This window comes from Stegodyphus dumicola, chromosome 7, assembly GCF_044657685.1.
Source record: "Stegodyphus dumicola isolate Sdum_Otavi_A_Nest chromosome 7, ASM4465768v1".
In the NCBI taxonomy this organism is placed as follows: Eukaryota; Metazoa; Arthropoda; class Arachnida; order Araneae; family Eresidae; genus Stegodyphus; species Stegodyphus dumicola.
This window is the reverse complement of record NC_140774.1, coordinates 17,340,036-17,359,123: the sequence shown is the minus strand read 5'-3', so window position 1 is coordinate 17,359,123 and position 19,088 is coordinate 17,340,036. Positions and strand designations below refer to the sequence as shown.

The 19,088-nt window shown below is 31.9% G+C and overlaps 2 protein-coding genes and 1 non-coding gene across 3 annotated transcripts in view; 2 read left to right on the top strand and 1 right to left on the bottom strand.

Moving 5' to 3' along the window:
• LOC118197259 (uncharacterized) overlaps positions 1 to 1,792 on the top strand; it is a 72,534-nt gene extending 70,742 nt beyond the window's left edge. Inside the window, exon 9 of the transcript XR_015041947.1 lies at positions 1,568 to 1,792. The gene's annotated coding sequence lies outside the window, so the exon portion shown is untranslated. The remainder of the gene's footprint in view (positions 1 to 1,567) is intronic.
• A 567-nt stretch (positions 1,793 to 2,359) lies between these two features.
• Positions 2,360 to 19,088, bottom strand: part of Nos (Nitric oxide synthase) — a 343,349-nt gene continuing 326,620 nt past the window's right edge. Inside the window, exons 24-26 of the mRNA XM_085819909.1 lie at positions 14,896 to 15,053; positions 4,377 to 4,568; positions 2,360 to 3,100 (exon numbers count right to left, since the gene is read on the bottom strand). Coding sequence (XP_085676035.1) covers positions 2,990 to 3,100; positions 4,377 to 4,568; positions 14,896 to 15,053 — 461 coding nt within the window. The 3' untranslated portion in view covers positions 2,360 to 2,989. The remainder of the gene's footprint in view (positions 3,101 to 4,376; positions 4,569 to 14,895; positions 15,054 to 19,088) is intronic.
• TRNAI-AAU (transfer RNA isoleucine (anticodon AAU)) lies at positions 12,584 to 12,657 on the top strand. The gene has a single exon. It is a non-coding gene; the product is annotated as a tRNA-Ile (tRNA).

The following is a 19,088-nucleotide window of genomic DNA, read 5'->3' as shown; positions in this document are numbered from 1 at the left end:
CTGGAAATATATAAGCTATATGTCCAAAATGACATCAGCATACACAGTTCAAAAGGGGACTAACATACATACAGACTGACTGGAAAGATATTGCCAGTTTATCAGGTTACTTTTATTCAATGGATATCATCAGGTACCCTTTGAAAATGATTACTGATATACTTCTGAAGATGCAGCTGTTCTATCTGTGCTTGCAGTAATGTCGAGGAAAAAACTCAGACATGTAAAGAAATTTTCATTTGATAATTCAGTAGTTGTAACTTAATGATAAAAGTCAAGTAATTTGTGATGAACTAAACAAAAATATCCATTCAGTTTGGATTATTTCACAATGAATTTAGCTATGACGAATCAATAGTTCCATATTATGGTCACATTTTTCTAAAATGTTCATTCATAGAAAAGTAATTCACTTTGAATCCAAAATTTGGATGGTTTGTGGTACCAATGGCACAAACTAAAATTTGGATGGTGATCTATATAAAATGGAAATTTATCCAAGAAAGCATTTCAATCAAACAGCACTTCTTGGTACTAGGATAGTGTATAGCCTTCTGTCAGTTGTTACTAACCCTCTTCCAATAGAAATATTTTTCAATAATTTATTTTACTTCTTATAATTTGATGAAGGAACTTTCAAGTTTTTTCAAGAAACACAAGTGCTACTGGATCTATCCAAGAACACTGAATTCAAAATTGTTCACTTCTTTCTAAAGAGACGAGGAAAAAAAAAAAAAAAAAAAAAAGATGCATTTGATGAGCAGTGTGACTGATTGGTATTTATGTGCCATTGGATTGATAATGCCAGTTCTTCAAATCATTGCTCTCATCTTCCAATCCAATTAACTAAGTTATTTACATCCAAGAAAAGAAAAATGCACTTGTGCAATAACGGAACTAGAATCAGAAATATAATTTTTGAATGGATACAGTTGACCTCTTAAATTCAGTGTTGAGCAGCTACAATTCGCAGCTTTGCAATAAGAAATTATGGCGAAATTTATTTGCAAAGGCATTAAAGATGACTGTCAGGGCTGGATGGCTTTTACATACAGCAACTAATCTAGTTCCTTCGAGAAGTTACAATTATACATCATAAAACTGCTACTTTTGAGAAGTTACAGTTTTATGAAGTAAAGCAAGATGGGATAAACCTCAACTGAACCAAAAGTTCACCCTTGTTATCTATTGCAGCATAAGAATAATCGTCATTACCTCATAGCAACAACTGAAGTAGATAGCTGTGTACAGTGTGGGGTAAATGTAAGATTAGAGTGGAATAACAGCAGAAATATTTCAGGTGTATCATAGAATATAGGTATAAAGTAAAATTTTATGCAGTTTTTATACAAAAAAAAAAGGAAAATTTTACCATTTAAAGCTGAATTTGTATCTGCACTTAAAAAAAAATCTTCATAATTTCATACTACTTTGCTTATTATTTAGTCTGTTTAACATTGTATTCCATTTTAAGACCAGCATAGTGAGCTTAATCAGAAGTGAGCAATGTTTTTAATTTGGAATATCATAAAAACCATATAGAATTTTTTTTTCTCTTCACTTTTAGCATTAGAAGGCAGAATAAGCAAAAAGGAATTAAAAATAAACTTAGATGTGAATTCGTCCTTTAGGAAGATGTGAAGAAATATTTCAAGAATATTTTTGAATATTAAATATTTCTTGTCATTAGTTATTATATTAAATATACTTCATACTATGCTGTAACTTGTATTTTGTGAAAAACAAAAATTTTTAAAACAACATAGTTATTAAAACATATGTGTTTTTTTTATCTATTACTATGAAGCAATTTATTTTGTTGTTTGTGCTGGCAGAAAATGTGAAGTTTTTTTAGTTTATTGTATAGCATGATTAGCTTTTGAAATAAAAAATAATATTAATGCCATATTTCGTCAGAATAAAAATTGGTTATTATATTTTTGTAATGTATATTAGTTGAATATTATTCTTGAGTAATACAGTATGGTTTATGTCTTGTGGTTTGAAAATTATAAACCTAACACAAAATGATTATTTTTTGCAAACTGAACCTAATTCACCAAAGAGGACTTTTTAGTTTTCAACTCCTCAACATTTGAATCCCTATGAAGCATTAACTACTGAATGTTATCTATTCCATAATAAATACACATGTGAAAACAAATTTTAAATTTGAGCTTTATGTAAAAAAGCATCAATAGCTGACTGATAAGTGTCTCCCCCAAAATACTTCTACTTTTTGCCTTTACTTGTTGACAGTAATGGAATGTTAGTGCATTTCAATACTTTTTAAAAATAATTTTAAGCTTTATCATGCAGATATGGCTAATTTTAATAATTTTTTATATTTAATTGGGAGAAATATCACTTTTTTTAAAAAAAAGTTTCATGTGTGTTAAGAAGGCAAATTAAAGTAAATATACTTTTTATTTGAAATTGGCCAAATTTACATATTGGAAAAAGGAAAATATAATATTAAATACAAAACTTTTTTACCTTTTCTAAATGGTGACATTGTTGTCATTATTAGCATAAAATGAATTCTTTTGATATGTATGAATTGATTATCATAGAAGACAAGATCTTATAAAGGCTTGCATTCTAGGCACAGATAAATATATGTGAAGCCATTTGAAATTCCTAAATTAGGACTACAGATTTAAAACAGTATTCAAGTTATTTACTTAATAGTTAGGAAATATTTAGTTTTCAATTATTAATTTTTACATACAGTTTATTTAAACTTTTTTTCCTTTCTTATGTAACTATTAAGAGCATTTTGGCTATGATAGCACATAATTAGAATAATATTTAGAAATCCATCAATATTTTGTTGAGATCAATGAATATGGTACTTACATATAAAAACTGAAAACTTATATTAGTTTATGTAATAATTGATGAAAAGGATGTGAACTTTGCACAGGATTTTCATAGTGTTCATATTTGCATATAGAAACCATATATTTAAAAATGCTACCATAATATTTCAGCTTGAAGAGGTGCTCTTTCTACTTTTAGCTTCAGCTCGTCCTCTGTTGGTAACTTCTGCTGTCTTGAGAGTTATTCCAAAAATATCTTCATGGTAACGATTTTCTTCCTATGATAGGTAGTAAGAACGAACAATTGGGTGAAAACTTTAATTTCAATTTAAAAAATATAAAAGGAGGGCTTAAAGGCTGCTTTTGGGAGGGGGCTTGTGGCACTTATTAGTAAAAATATATAAAATTTAATTTTTTATATCGACCATCTAGTTGATAAATTGTTCCTTACCCCCGGTAACAGTCTTTTTCAAAAAAGGTACTGCTTTTGCAGTGGCTTAAAAATTGACTTTGAAATTGTCAAAATTACATTATTGAAACAATGCACCTGATGAAAAGAGTCAGGAAAACATTAGTGTTGATATAAAACTAAATTCATTAAATGGAGGGGGGAAGCAAAATTCATAAAATAAAAAATTTAATTTCAGTATTTCTACAAATCTGCATGCACATTAATTTTTTGTCTGATAGACAGATATCTTCAAAAAATTCTCATGGGGAAATTTTCATGCATGATTGTTTTTAGGTAAGTTGTATAAAGTTTCCCAAATGTATAGTTAATGATACTTTATGTAATATTAAAGAAATGAAGATAAAGCCCCTTTCTTTAAATGAGAAATATTTGTCATTGGCTTTTTTTCGGGGGGGGGATTTGTTTTTGCTAGGGTCTATATCATCCTATCTTTTTTAGGATATTTTGTTTAAGAGTATTCACCACTTTGTTTGCTAAGAACATTAATGACTTGATAAACACATAAAGTAGCAAAATTTGGTAAAGCATGATCATAGGAAAACTGATGGTATAGCAGCAAAAACTGCTACTTGTATCGTATGATTCCCAGTTTCTATTGATAGCATGCTGCTGCTGTTCTTTCCCCTTCCTTTCATTTTCTAACCTTTTAATTAAAAACAAGTATGCTAAACTTCTCAGTGATATTTACTATTAAAATGTCTTAAAACATAATGAATATTTATTGATTGGGATTTTTATTATCTGAGAACTAATATAAGGATATAAAACACCGGAGTTACTGTTAAGGATTTGAAAAGTCCGATTTTGGGGTTACAGAAGATAGTCAAATAAGAAATAAATAAATATGAAAATAATGCTTTATATGTGTCTGTAAGCACCAGCAACGAATTATTATTATTATAATTTAAGTAAGGTTACCTTTATGGTATCGGTAATAATTGCATTCCCAATTATATTAATGGGATAAATATTTTAATTCACTACATGAAAGATATCTGAATTGATGGTATATTAAATTAATATACTGATAAGCAAATTAATTTGGTAAAAATGTCTTTTTTGTGTATAATGTTGATACATACCTGCAACCTTTTGATAACATTATCAACTGCTAGGGTGTTCATCTGGCCTTTTTCTTGTATTATCATGCGTAACGTTTGGTTAACATCCTCAGCCATACTCACATCACCACATACATAAAAATGACCTTTATCGTGAACAAGTTCATTATAAACGGTATCTGCAATATCTCGAAGGATGTGCTGTACATAACACTGTAATAAAAATTTAAATTGTAGTTATTTACTATATTTAAAATGTCCTTTAAAGTAAGAAAAATTTATAATTTCTTTCTGCGAAAAATAATAAAAGTTTTAATTGTTTAGGTATGAGATATATGAAAACCATACTTTTCTTTAAAAAAAAGCATTTTTAAATTTTTTTTTCCTTTAAATTTAAACTGACTTTTAATGTAATAAAATGATAAATGTAGTCAGTACTGATTAGCGTAGCAAATTTAAGTTTTTGATTTATTATATTATGCGTATAAGTTCAATTAATACTACATTAAATACAAATACTAAGGCTTTCTTCACAATTAAAATTTAGATGATTAAAAAGGAAATAAATATAGAAAATTTCAGTTGAAGATCATGTGCATATTTATGACATTTTGTTTAGTTTTCAACTCACTCACTCACTGATACTAGTCATTTACTGTGTTTGACGGCATATAAGACACACTTTTTTTCCTAAATTTGGTCTCAAAAATGTTACCTGCATCTTATACATGAAGGACACAGGTTAACTTTCAATACTGAATGCTATTTTTACCCCGGATAAAGGTCTAGACACACATAACTTTTTCTACATATACATGTGTGTGGCCTTCTAAATAAGGGTGTGTCTTATATGCTATCAAATACGGTAATTAAAAATTCCCCCCCCTAAATCTTGCCTTTTCTTTACTTAGTTTATTACACATTAAACTAAATGTTTAAAATATTTTAACAATATAGTGGCAGATAGTTTAGTTGTGAATGTTTCAATTCAGTTCTCATATATTTACACAGTTCTAATGCATACACCACTCCAAGTGGTCAATAAGAAGTGGCGACGGAAATAATGGTTATACTTTTTCTCTTAAAAATTATACACTTCACTCTCCCTTGTTTTTTCCATTAGTTGTAACTAATTGTCTATTTTTGAACATGCACAATTATTGTAAGGACATTTACTGAATATATAAAGCTAATCTGAATGACATACAAATTAACACCTTCATCTAAATCAAATTATATCCCCAGTTCTTTAGTACAATCTTTTCATTAAAAACGAAATAAATTGCTGTTGTCAGGCCCACGCCAAGCCTAATCTGTGCTGTCTTGCAAATACATAGTGAGCGCCTTTATGCAGTGACGATAATATTAGAGGGAATTGCTTATGGTTAACACTTAAAATGAAGTATTATTAATATAATAATATGAAAAACCAAAAAAATTTAATTTTATCTTTTAATTTTTCTAAATGTGCAAATATTGTGTGTTTTGTTAATACCTACAATCCGACATATTTACTGAAGAATTATACGTATATTTGTATTATAAAAATATAACATTACAAGCAAAGCGAAATTATATGCCAAACACATTGAATACCAAATACACTGCTTAACACTATTTATTATCTTAAAATTAAAAACGAATTAATTTATATATTTAATAAGTTAAATATTCTGAAATCTGAAGAGAGATATGTAGAAGTGTAGAGAAATAAATAATATTTCATTCTAATTTTTTTAACATTAATTTATTAATACATTAAAGGAGTAGGTCACTTACGAATTTTTAAAAATTTCATAAAGATAACTAAAAATACTAGCCTGAAGGGACAAAAGTACAGTTTTTCTAATGCATTTTTGATTTAAAGTCTTGAAAAACTTAAAACACTGTAACGTTTTTTTTCGAAACAATGTTTCTCATAATTAAGACACAATAACACGCTGAATAAATACTAATTCAGAAGACAAACAACAAAAATCAGCGTTATATTTACAAAATTTCCACAGGACTAGTTTCGATGGTTTTACCGAACCACCATCCTCAGCTGCAAAACCGCAAATGAACAAGATAGGAAAAATGATTAGATAAGATAAGAAAGCCTGGACAAGAATAAGGAAGTGGCGCCATCTGTTGGTGAAACCAGAACTAAAACATAATTTCTTTAAAGGCCGAAGGCAAATTTGGATTGGAATTAGGATCGTTAACTAGAACAGAAAGATTTTTTATGAATGTGGAATGCCTCTAGAAAATCCAGTTCTCCAATGGAAGATGTTTTTTGAATAATTTTGGCACCAGAAAAATTGAAAGTGTGATTTTCGGACCAACAATGTTGCGCAACAGAAGACTTCTGCGTTTCCTTTTTTCTAACACATGCCTCATGTTCCTTGACGCGAAATTTTAAGGCTCTCTTAGTTTGGCCAATGTAAATTAAACCACACTCGCAAGGAATCCTATAAATACCCCAGGAATTCATATCCGGAATGGGGTCCTTAAGTATGGAACTTGGAATTTTATTGATGGGAGAATAAACAACCCGAAAGTTATATTTCTGCAAAATATGTGCAACTTTATAGCTAATTGATGGAAAGAAGGGAATGACAACAGAATTTTTATAATCTCCTAAAACAAGAGTGTGCCTTTTAGTGTGTTGAGATGAGATTTTTTCAACTGCTTGATTAATAATGTTGGGTGGAAAGCCCCTGTCAATAGCTATTGCTTTTAAATAATTTAGTTCTTCATCAAGGGCTAGTAATTCAAGTTTGCTCCTCCAAACTAGCCCTTGATGAAGAACTAAATTATTTAAAAGCAATAGCTATTGACAGGGGCTTTCCACCCAACATTATTAATCAAGCAGTTGAAAAAATCTCATCTCAACACACTAAAAGGCACACTCTTGTTTTAGGAGATTATAAAAATTCTGTTGTCATTCCCTTCTTTCCATCAATTAGCTATAAAGTTGCACATATTTTGCAGAAATATAACTTTCGGGTTGTTTATTCTCCCATCAATAAAATTCCGAGTTCCATACTTAAGGACCCCATTCCGGATATGAATTCCTGGGGTATTTATAGGATTCCTTGCGAGTGTGGTTTAATTTACATTGGCCAAACTAAGAGAGCCTTAAAATTTCGCGTCAAGGTACATGAGGCATGTGTTAGAAAAAAGGAAACGCAGAAGTCTTCTGTTGCGCAACATTGTTGGTCCGAAAATCACACTTTCAATTTTTCTGGTGCCAAAATTATTCAAAAAACATCTTCCATTGGAGAACTGGATTTTCTAGAGGCATTCCACATTCATAAAAAATCTTTCTGTTCTAGTTAACGATCCTAATTCCAATCCAAATTCGCCTTCGGCCTTTAAAGAAATTATGTTTTAGTTCTGGTTTCACCAACAGATGGCGCCACTTCCTTATTCTTGTCCGGGCTTTCTTATCTTATCTAATCATTTTTTCCTATCTTGTTCATTTGCGGTTTTGCAGCTGAGGATGGTGGTTCGGTAAAACCATCGAAACTAGTCCTGTGGAAATTTTGTAAATACAGTCAAAAGTCGTTAATTCGGACACCCATAATTCGGAATGATCTATAATCCGGACCTCAAAACTAAAAACTTTCTGCGCATGCTCCGCGTTGGCACATGCGCATAGACGTTTACGCGTGCGCGTAAGACCTTTTACGACTGCGCATATGAGTGTGCGCAAGTGCAGAATACGTTTTCGCGTGTGCGTTGTATGTATAATGGACGTATAAGCTAAAATTATCTAATTATGTATTTCAGTTAATGTTGATGATTGCGTTGTTCCTTAATTTTCGAATTGGATCCGGCTTATTATTTTTTGCAGACTGTAAGAGCAATTTTATAAAAGTAAGCTTAAACTTTCGATTATATCGAATAGAATTTCCGATATATATTTGTTAATGTGTAAAGGATCTAAAGCGAAAGTATGTTTTGAAATCCGAAATCTGTTTATCAATTTCACGCTGCTCGGCGGGGGGAACGGCGGGCGCGTAATGAATTGGAAGTTGATCTGTCAGCACTATCCTTATCCTCAGCGCAGATGTTTTTATTTTATTTGGCTTATAATTCCTTACCAAATGTAGTAATTATTCTCTTTTATTTCATCTCGATATGCTCTGTCTTTGATATGATTTAAAACAAATTCCTCGTCATTATAATTCGCTTCCGATAGCGAAGAAAGTGACAGAGGTTATTGAAAACGAAAAAATTTCGATTGACAAATTAGTCGGTGTTCTCGACACAGCAATTATAGGACTTGAACAGCGGAACTTTGTAAGTAAACAAGAAATTATATCTGTTTAATAGAATTAAAGAGAAAGTATTATCACATGAAACGAAGCAAAACTTAACAACTTACATTGAAAGAAATGTTTAATAAAGTAAACAAATAAATATTAAGCTTTTTCTTTTTGCAAATTTTGATACCCTTTAGATCATAATTGTTCTTTATTTCATAAATTACCGTTTCATATTTTTAATTTTAGAATTTCTGCATGCCATCTTACGAGATTTAAACTGATGATCTATAATCCGGAAAAATCGATAATCCGGAATCGCCGAAGTCCTGACGAGTCCGGATTAACGACTTTTGACTGTACTATAACGTTGATTTTTGTTGTTTGTCTTCTGAATCAATGTTTCTCATGTTGACATACATTGTATATCATTTACTTTGGATCTGTTTCACTTCATATACGTATTCTCAGACACATTCATTATCTTTGGAAGGATTAAGTACCCATGATTTTTTAAATAATTCTTATTTTCTCAGCAATCCACATTTAAAAAATGGAATTTTTACAGTAAAAAACATTCTTCATTTTTCAAATGTTGACTACTTAATCCACAATAATGATACATTTAAATCCTTCGGTACTCCCAAAGTTTTTGAAGTATATCTTTATAAAGGTATTTCTCCTGCTTTCCTAGCATGGTGTAGTGGTCTGCACCCTGGGCCAGTATTCCAGATGTCCATTCCGACGAAGGCGTTTGCTAATTTTTCATTTTGCCTGCTTCCAAAAATACCTAATGTCTCTACAGTGGCGGCCGAACAAAAAGGGTGTTGGATGAGGATTCTCCACACCCAGGATTTGGCGATTGGGTGCCCTGAAAACCCCAGTTGCCCTTTAAAACGGGGAGTATAAGGTATTTCACCCACTTTCCTACCGTGTCTTTGTGGTGTAGTGATCTGCATGCTGAACCGGTATTCCAGAAGTTCATGGTTCGATTCCTGGCGAAGGCGTTTGCTCATTTTTCATCTTGCCTGCTTCCAAAAATACCTAATGTGGCAAAATCTTAAGATTTTTTTTTTTTTTTTTCAAATTTATGTCTAAAGATAAAATTTAAGACCACAAAGACGTATGTCAATTGATTCTACAGAAAATAAGGGTCCTACTTCAAGGACACCATGTTTAAATATTGTTTTGATTTTCAAAAGAAAAATATTGTTTCTAACAAGTTCAATAAAATTGATTTACGCTTGTTTGGAAAGCAACTCATTCAGCAAACTCGAAAGCTGAAGCTACCTTTTAAGCATCTCAAGTGGCTTAACTCCTTAAATCCATTTTCACATTAATTGTGTAATATAATAAACCAAATGCACTGAAAACAAAATAATTTGAATATTTAGTAGGAGTGAAATTATTGCAATTGAACTTTTAGTGCTTTATTTTTCACAAATTGATTTATAAGTAAATCTATAAAATATCCTTTTCAATTGAAATAATTGCAAGACCCATGGTAGATCTCAGTTAATTTTTAATTATTTTCAATTTTGAAAATGATCTTTTTGCTGTAGCTACTAAGACTGGAATTGTCAATAAAATGCATAAAGCAATAATAATAGTATTAGGAAAGGAGTGAGTTAAGTTATTGACAACTATATAGCTTAGAATTTCAACCAGCAATGCTACTTTTCTCCCAAAAGTTTGTAAAAACTGTGGTTCATGCATAAGATCTACACTATTTATATTGTTTTGATTTTTATCAATTAATGATAAAATTTTTTGATAGATATTGAGCAGTTTTTGATAGATATTGAGCTGATCTTGTTCAGAGTATTTATTGAAGTCAGAAATATTCCACAAAAATTTAAAAACTTCTGAACGAGAAGGTAAGAGATCAAAGCTTTCATTTAAAGATGATATCGCAACATCTAAAGTTCCAAAAAAGCAATTTACTTTGAAGTTACTTCATTCTGTATAGGCTGGTCTTCGTAAACATTCTGTATAGGCTGCTCCTTTGCCTTCGTAAAATGGTCCTTTGCCTTCATAAAATATATATATATTTTTTAATTTCTCGAGGTGTTACTGTTTCTTGACTTTAGAATTTGTATTAACATCTAAAGAAGATGCCAGTTCTTTACTTTCGGTAAGCATATCATTGAAGCCTTTAACAGAATCTTGATTAAAGATCTGATAAAACCTGATTATAGATCTGATCTGAGCCTTTTTGAACCTCATACAAACTGATATCTGTGCTTGATGATATCAGCTCTTACATCAGGGGTACAATCAATTTATTTAAACTTTCAGAAGTCTAAAAAATATTAAAATTTTTAATTTGGAGAATATTGCTAACAACATTAACTTTGTTCTGTATTTTATGCCATAAAACTACCATACATATAAAATTAAATTTTTGAATTTTTTCCCCTAAAGATGTGGCCTAATTTTTTGTGGTGTTGTAAAATTTTTTTTCCCGTTGTTTCATAGAGGACACTAAAAGTCTCTCCTAACAGAAATTTTAACAAGTCTATTGCATCTATACGGCTCGACCACCTCGTGTCTCACACAGGTTTCAGTGTTAAATTTTAAACATGCCTTTTTAAAATGGACGAGAGATTAGTTACCCGATTAATCACAGTCAAACTGTGATTACAACAGCGCACAAAAATGCTCTAGGTTGATATCTTGAATTCTTTTCTGCACACCGCTATGTTTACCTTTCATTTTTGAACCATTGTCGTATCCTTGGCCGCGTAAATTACTAATACCTAAGCCATTTACCTCTAAAGTCTTTAATAAGTATATTGTTAGTCCTTCACTAGTCGTATCTTTTGCTGGACAAAATACTGAAAACCTTTCTTCGATACTCACTTCTGTATTTTCGACATTAAGATAACTTATACAAACTGATATCTGCTCTTGATGTTTGGCATTAGGGGTATAATCATGTAAAATAGAAAAATACTTTGCCTGTTTGATCTTATTTAAAATAATTTGTTTTATAGGATCCCCTAATAAGCTAATTGTTTTATTTTGAACTTTATCTCAGAGATAATGAGAGTAATTTTTTGGAATTTGAGTTTTATTAATATGTGCAGATTATGATGGGGTCAAATCTTGGGATAATTTCTATACACATTAGAAAATTACCATTATTTCTTTCGAATAATTTGTTACTGGAACCATGAAAGGCTAAATTTTGTTCAACTAAAAACTGAATGGCATAGATAATTCTTTCAATAACATCGCGCCAATGCTTAATTTCTTTTTTTAATAAATTTTGAAATTTTGAATCAGTAGTTTTATCCTTTCGTAATCGGTCTAAGAAATCGGATCAAAGATGTAGGTTCCGGAAATGTATTTTACTTTTCGCGAAGTGCTCACTGAAGTGTTCCAGGTATTAAATCCAGAACTACTCAATTTTATGTTGCTAAAAACCGTTAAAAATTTTGCAACAAAACCAATAAACAGAATTTTCCAACAGAATACAGCAACCAATCCCTTTTAACTCTTTCGCTGTTTGGCAAGATTAGACAAAAATACACTTCAGAAAATTTACGTCCATTTTTGTCTTTTGGGAAACCAAAACTGGAAACCAGGTTTTGATAATATCTGGGATCATTTTTTTAAAGATTGTACTTGGGATTGCAATAATGGACTTCCATAATTCGGAATCATCAGCCACAGGCAAATGTGTATCTACTGCAGAAGTAGTAGATTTTACTATTATTTGCGATACTATTTACTTATTCGCGATTCCATTCAACTAAATTGGAAATAGCTAGCCTGGCTGTGGTTTACTTTTACACAATTGTTTGATTAAAGAAAAGCTATCCCGATAATTGAAGTGCAATTGCAATAAGTTTTAAATAGAATTGTTCTGAAATAAACGTAATACTAGTTAGACGTACATCATACGAAGAAAATCTTGTTTTATGACGTCATAAAAAGTAGCGTACTGAACAACGTGTTGACGTTGGATGATAAGGCCCATTAGCTCAGTTGGTTAGAGCGTCGTGCTAATAACGCGAAGGTCGTGGGTTCGATCCCCCCATGGGCCAAAATTCTATTTTGAATTTATTAGTTTTATATAATAATTCAGCATAGTGTCAGTTCCCTTAAAACTCTTGATTTATTATACGCCAATGTCGTCTGCATTTCGTGAACGTCAGAGAGTTCCTTTAAAATTCTTCTCCTTGCTCCTTATCTGCACAATGCACGACTCGTTAATTCTTTTTTATCATATGTCAGTATTTGTTTATTACAATAGCTAAGTATTTGGTGATAAATTAAGAGGCAGCAGATTTAAATTCAGTCTAATGAACATTTTATTCGCTGCATTCGTTAAAATATAATTATAATATTTATCTTCCCAGAAATCTAGAGCTTTAAATAAAAAGAATCAGAGATTTCAACGCAATGAAATATTTTTTGAATTTAAAGACGTAACAAGAACAAGTTTAAAGAATAAACAAGAAAAGCTTGCCCATTTTACAGTTTAACAGCTAATATTCGTTAATTTTATATCGAAAAGCTGGATTTTATCTAATATTTCTAATACAGGGATTTAATTCAGCCATAACCCGGCCCACTAGTTCTTAACCTTTGTGTAAAATCAGATTCTAGCCGGACTCCGAAATGAGATTTCCGATTTTTATTTTTTTATTTTTTTTATTTAACTATTTGTTATTAATCTTTTTCTTATTTACATTTTATTTAATTTATTATCCACTATTTATTTTTTTACTAATTTTATTTCGTTTTATCTTTCTTAATGCTTTTCTTGAGACTCCAGCACTTTTGACTTGGAAAGTTAACTCGAATAAAATTTCTGCGTGTTTCACAAATGAGTTATATTTATTTATTCTTGCATTTCGCATTTAGATCTATATTTTAGGTAGTGCTGCCATCTATTATGTTCAGAAAGAAACAAAGTACTACAACTCGTTTTATATTTAAACGAGTTTGATTATTAGATCGTGCTGCCATCTATTACCTTCAATAAGAAACAAACTGTTTTAAGTCATTTATATGTATACGCATGTCATTGCATTATGATAGCTAAAATAATCTTTTGAGCTATTACATTGAAATTTCATTTACAATTAAATATTTGTAAATGAATGACAAAAGAAATGTAAACAGATCTAAATGTGGGGAGTATATCATTTAAATTCCGGTATAATAAAGGAAAAATGTATTACAACTACAGAATGAAACTTCAGCTGTAAATTAGCGTTATTTTACGCAAAAGCATACAAGGCGTTGTTTCAAAAGTTAGAGGTGCCAGAACTCATAACAAAGCTGCTAGAAACAATGAAGAAAATGCGTAAATAAAAACAATAAATAATGTGTAATTAAACATTAAATAAATAAAATATCGTTGCGTTTTACTGGTTCGAGAATTTGGAGTAATTGACGGTAACACTGGATGAAGAATCAAAACACAATTTATTCGCCAGTATTACACAGGCAGTTCCGAGGAATACTGAATACAAAGAAAGCTGTAATTGTTGTTCAGTTATATAAAAGAAATGCCGGAGCTTTCTTATTTAGGGCTCCGGTGCGCTCCGGCTAGAATTATGATTTATCCCCAAAACTAAGAAGTACCGGATTCGGGCTCTGTTCCAATTAAAGCTATCATCACGACATCAAAGAAATGGAATGCAGGTATAAAAAAAAATGAACTTCATCGACGATGGCTGACTTTTATTTGATGTTGCGGCGAGATGAACCCTGTCGTAAACATAAAAGGAAAGGCGAGAAGCAGGTCACGGAAACATCGACGCATGAAATAAAATTCTGTATTTTACGTACATTGTCTTAGTATAAGCTAAACAATAATTATAAATTCTAAGAAAAAATGTTTATTTTAAAATTCTCACATTTCCGCATTTTTTCGACTTTCTGCAAATTTTCTAACTTGCGAACAGTGGCGTAGCTAGGGTGGGGCAAGGGGGGACATTTGTCCCCGGGCGCAGCTTTCAGGGGGCACCAAATTGATGTTAGAATGAAATGTTTTTCATTCTTGGCACAGAGAGAAAGGGGCGCAAAATCTTCAGTTGTCCCCAGGGCGCTGAAAACCATAGCTACGCCTCTGATTGCAAATTTCGAAGAACCCTGACTTGATGTAGAAAACACAACTAATCGTCTGGCAGCCATAAAATTGATCTCTTTTGTATCATTGTTTTTCTGTAATTTCTGTTGACCGAATAAGTACATTAACACTTCTTTAAAAAATGCAGCATTAAAAAAGCAATAATAATAGCAACTCCAAACCAATATGAATAAGTTCTTACTTTTGGTTTACCAGGGACCCGTGAATAGGCAGTATGAACATGTGTCAGAACTCCCAACTCCTTCATTTTTTGAGTTTCTTCTCTGTACAACTCAACATTCTGATGACGACAGCCAAACAATAACGTCATATTGCCAAACTGCTTTTTTGTTTCTTTGTCTGTTAAATATACAAATAAATTAGCTGGCGGGAATTTTAGTTTGAATCAGTTGAGATCATTCAACTTAAACTTCAAGTTTTCCATGCACATTTATTATAAGATGAGTAAGTGCATTTTGGACAGAATAGGCATTCGGTTCTGAATAATCGAAAAGCAGTTTAGAATGGGACCATTTTTTTTTCAGGATAAATCCCAATTTATCTTCGCTTATGTGTGGTTGTGGAACATTTGATTATACTTACCAGCAGGGGTAAATGGGGCTGGTATGACCAAAAGAGTAAATTTTCAAAAGGGTGCCGTCACCGTTTTGCAAATTTGTCATTGCTCACCAAGACAAAAGGATGCCTCGACAAGAAGAAACCAAGGCATACTGCATCCTTCTGAAGTTAAGCTCATATCACGAAGAATGCTACCTTCAACAAGATACTGAGGCGCTCTCTGAAAGGTTCTTGGTGAATATGCATCCACTTACATAAAGGTTCCGGGATATTTAGCATCGCTATGAAATCTTCGGGGTGTTGGGACGAGAAAATTTTCTACTTTGATGGTATGGAATAAAAAATTGTATCCAATAGTTAAGACGGGTTAAGACGTTGGGTTCAGTACGTTTATCATAAATGTATGTTGCTTTTTGTGGGGCGTGCCATTAAATATTTTAGTTAAGATCACTCTTTACTAAGTATCCAATAGTTAAGACGTTTAGTATCCAATAGTTAAGACGGGTTAAGACGTTGGGTTCAGTACGTTTATCATAAATGTATGTTGCTTTTTGTGGGGCGTGCCATTAAATATTTTAGTTTTGAAGAATGAGTTTATTATTTTTTGCTGTATGAATCTTACAATAAGGATTAATGCTTCATCCGTTCTTAAATCATTCATCTCTGGAAGGAGCTGCCGCTATGGTCTCCAGAAATTCCCGATAGCAGCATCTGTCTGTGCCCGATAGTAAACGGATATAGCTATCAGGGACTATTTGATATTTTCAGCGCTGAGAAATGCTCAAATCATAGAGGACCATTCTTCTACAATCTATTCTGTTACAAATTATTATAGCAAACAATTTAATAGGAATGCATTTATCTGTTATACATTACGTTAAACTTAAATTAACCAACTTTTTTGTTACACATAATATATAATGTATGTGAGATATTTTTGTTGCGCTAAGTATATCCAGTCCATGGTCTTTCAGTCCACAAACATCGAAGAATATCAAATATGATTAAAGTATTTGGCATGGGCGATACGGATTTTGAGTTCATCTATATGGAATGACAATAGCAACACAAAAATAGTAGCTTTAACAGGGTTCCATAAAAGAAAATGTCGCAAGAGTGGAATTCAGTCTGAGGGCCAGACGAGAAACCCATTGTGATTCGCTCCGTTGGACTATACAGGGTGTTTCAGCCATGCGGTTACAAACATTCATGATAGATAAAGTACACCTAGATGATGGAAAATCACATAGCAATGGATGATCGGAAACACTTTCTTGTCGCGGTAATGACGACACAAAATACAAGAAAGGAAGGACACGAACAGGGTGTGGAAACTTGCTTCTTATTCCTAGTACAGCAGAAACAAAGACATAAGGATAAAAACAGATGCCAATCATCGAAGAAGGTGTTCGAAATTACGACCCCAGATCGTGATGTAGGCCTCACATCTGCATTATAGAAGATTTGATGCTTTGGAAAGTATTGAGCGTATCTCATACTTCCTCAGCAGCAGCCGCGTTGCATGCAACAAGTTCCTTAGCACTCTTAACTTGGGTTTCGTACTCCAGTGTCTTGACACAGCTTCAGAGAAAGTAGTCAATGCAAATGAGATCTGGTCATCTTGTTAGCCAATGCAATGGACCACCTCTGTCGATCTAATGTTGAAGATACTTTGCATTCAGGTACACCAGACAAAGCCATCCCAAAATTTTAGCTGTGCTAAACATAACACACATTTCCTCACCCTGTTCTTTTCCTTCCTTTCTTGAGTATTGTGTCGTGACTATCGCGCCAGAAAAGCGTTTCCGATCGTGCACTGTTATGTGATTTTCCATCGTCTAGGTATACTCTGTCTCTCCTGAAAGTTTGATCCCGCTCTACTGAAACACCCTGTACATGAATCGTTTCACAGAAGGATCTGACATAAAGTGTCTGTAACTTGCGACAAGAAACTTGGAAAGTTAAAGTTTAATTTGATGAATCACAGATAAATATGTACTAGTTACATTGCTTACCGTAACCATTTCTATCTAGATGGGATCTTCAGGAATTACCTCGTAAAATGTTCATAACTAATATTAATCAGCATGCTCTTAATACACATGAGGAATGACTCCTAAATTTTCTCCAATTTAAACACAGTTCGAGTCCAGTAAAACTTCTTGGATTTGTCAAATCTTTTAAATCAAGAATCTCTCAATCATAATGAAGAGAAGAAGCAGAAAAACTTGCAACCAGATTATAATTAACGAGAAATGGCTGCTGGTGCATATGATGATTGGTTGATTAACATAAATGCATATAATTAACGGCTGATTAACGAAATGCATATAATTAATCGATATGATGCCGTAATATAGTTCACTATACTCTTCTTTAAAAAAAAAAAAAAAAAAAAAAATGTTTAGCTGCTTAGATATGCCTGACTTTAATTTCAAGAAAGTTTTTCGAAGTTTGATAAAATCATGCATAATTGATCAGATGAACACTGACGTCAAGAATTTGAAGCTAAGAAACAAAACAGAATTTTGAGGTTTGAGAGTTTCTTTAAGTATGAAAGTAAGAGGATAGCTAAACTACAAATGGTTATTAAAATGAACATTATTTTTCAGTAAATCTGTAACAGAGACGTTTCATCTAATGCAGTTTGATAACGAGTGTGCAGGACGGATTGAATGAAAACCAAAACGTTGTGTAAACTGAAGTATCTAAATACTAGCAATAACTAATAAGCAGGGCTAAACTAAATGTCTAAAAGCAAGGCTACGTATATACCGAAACAAGATAAAAATAAAACAGCATTTGAAATAGAACACAAGGAAGAGAAGGAAGGTAGATTACAGAAGAATACTGGAGATGATAATCTTTAATAAATTTCTTTTTCAATATAAACAGAAATTAAATCTGTATTTTTACAACGAGTTATTATTATTATATGGTATGGCACCACTCTCATAACAATCATCAGTTTGTCTCAATATACGAGTTAAAATGAAAGTTCAGAAAATGTTTGCAAGATAGGAAGGTAACTATTGAATGAATTAGTGAAAAGAAAAAATTGTAAACTGCATTTCTTTTTTAGATAAATTTTTCAACAATAGTGAAAGCAATTAATTAAACTAAAATTATAAGATATTTTCTCGCTTCGTTCCGCATGCCTTCGTGGTGTAACTGAAAGCACACTCGACGCGTATTCGGGAGGTCTGAGTTCGAATCTCAACGTGGGCATTGCAGATTTCTTCAGTTTTCTGACTTCGAAAAAAATTCTAAATGACTGTACAACATTTCTGCAACTAATATATAGGATTTCCCTCTGTATAAGAATGCAGTTGGAATTTCCATGGGAGATAAATCTATCTATTGAATTCCACTAGTTTATTAAAAAATCTACATTACAACAAGAATTGAGTTTGATGGTGTTAAAAACTTTTATAATTTGAAGGAATGTATTTAAAAAGAAGACTATCGAGTTCCATTTCCAAGAAAGCTTTGAAGTACGGAAGTAGTATCTATTAAATTTTACATCGTTAGAGGAGTCAATAACCAAGCATTCAAATGACAGATCTATAACTTATGGTAATTATTTTTTGCTTTTTTATTTTTCCGTCCATTTGCAACAGAATGCAAATTAAGTTAAGTTTAAACAGCGAATTTAACTAGCATTTTGGAAGCGGGGTAGCCAATGTATATATCATTATGATATATTTACTTTGTGATTCAATGACATTGAGCGCCTCCCAAACGGTATAGGGGTTAGCGTCTCTGACTGCTGTGCGGAAGGTCCCGAGTTCGAATCCAGGAGAAGACATGGATGTT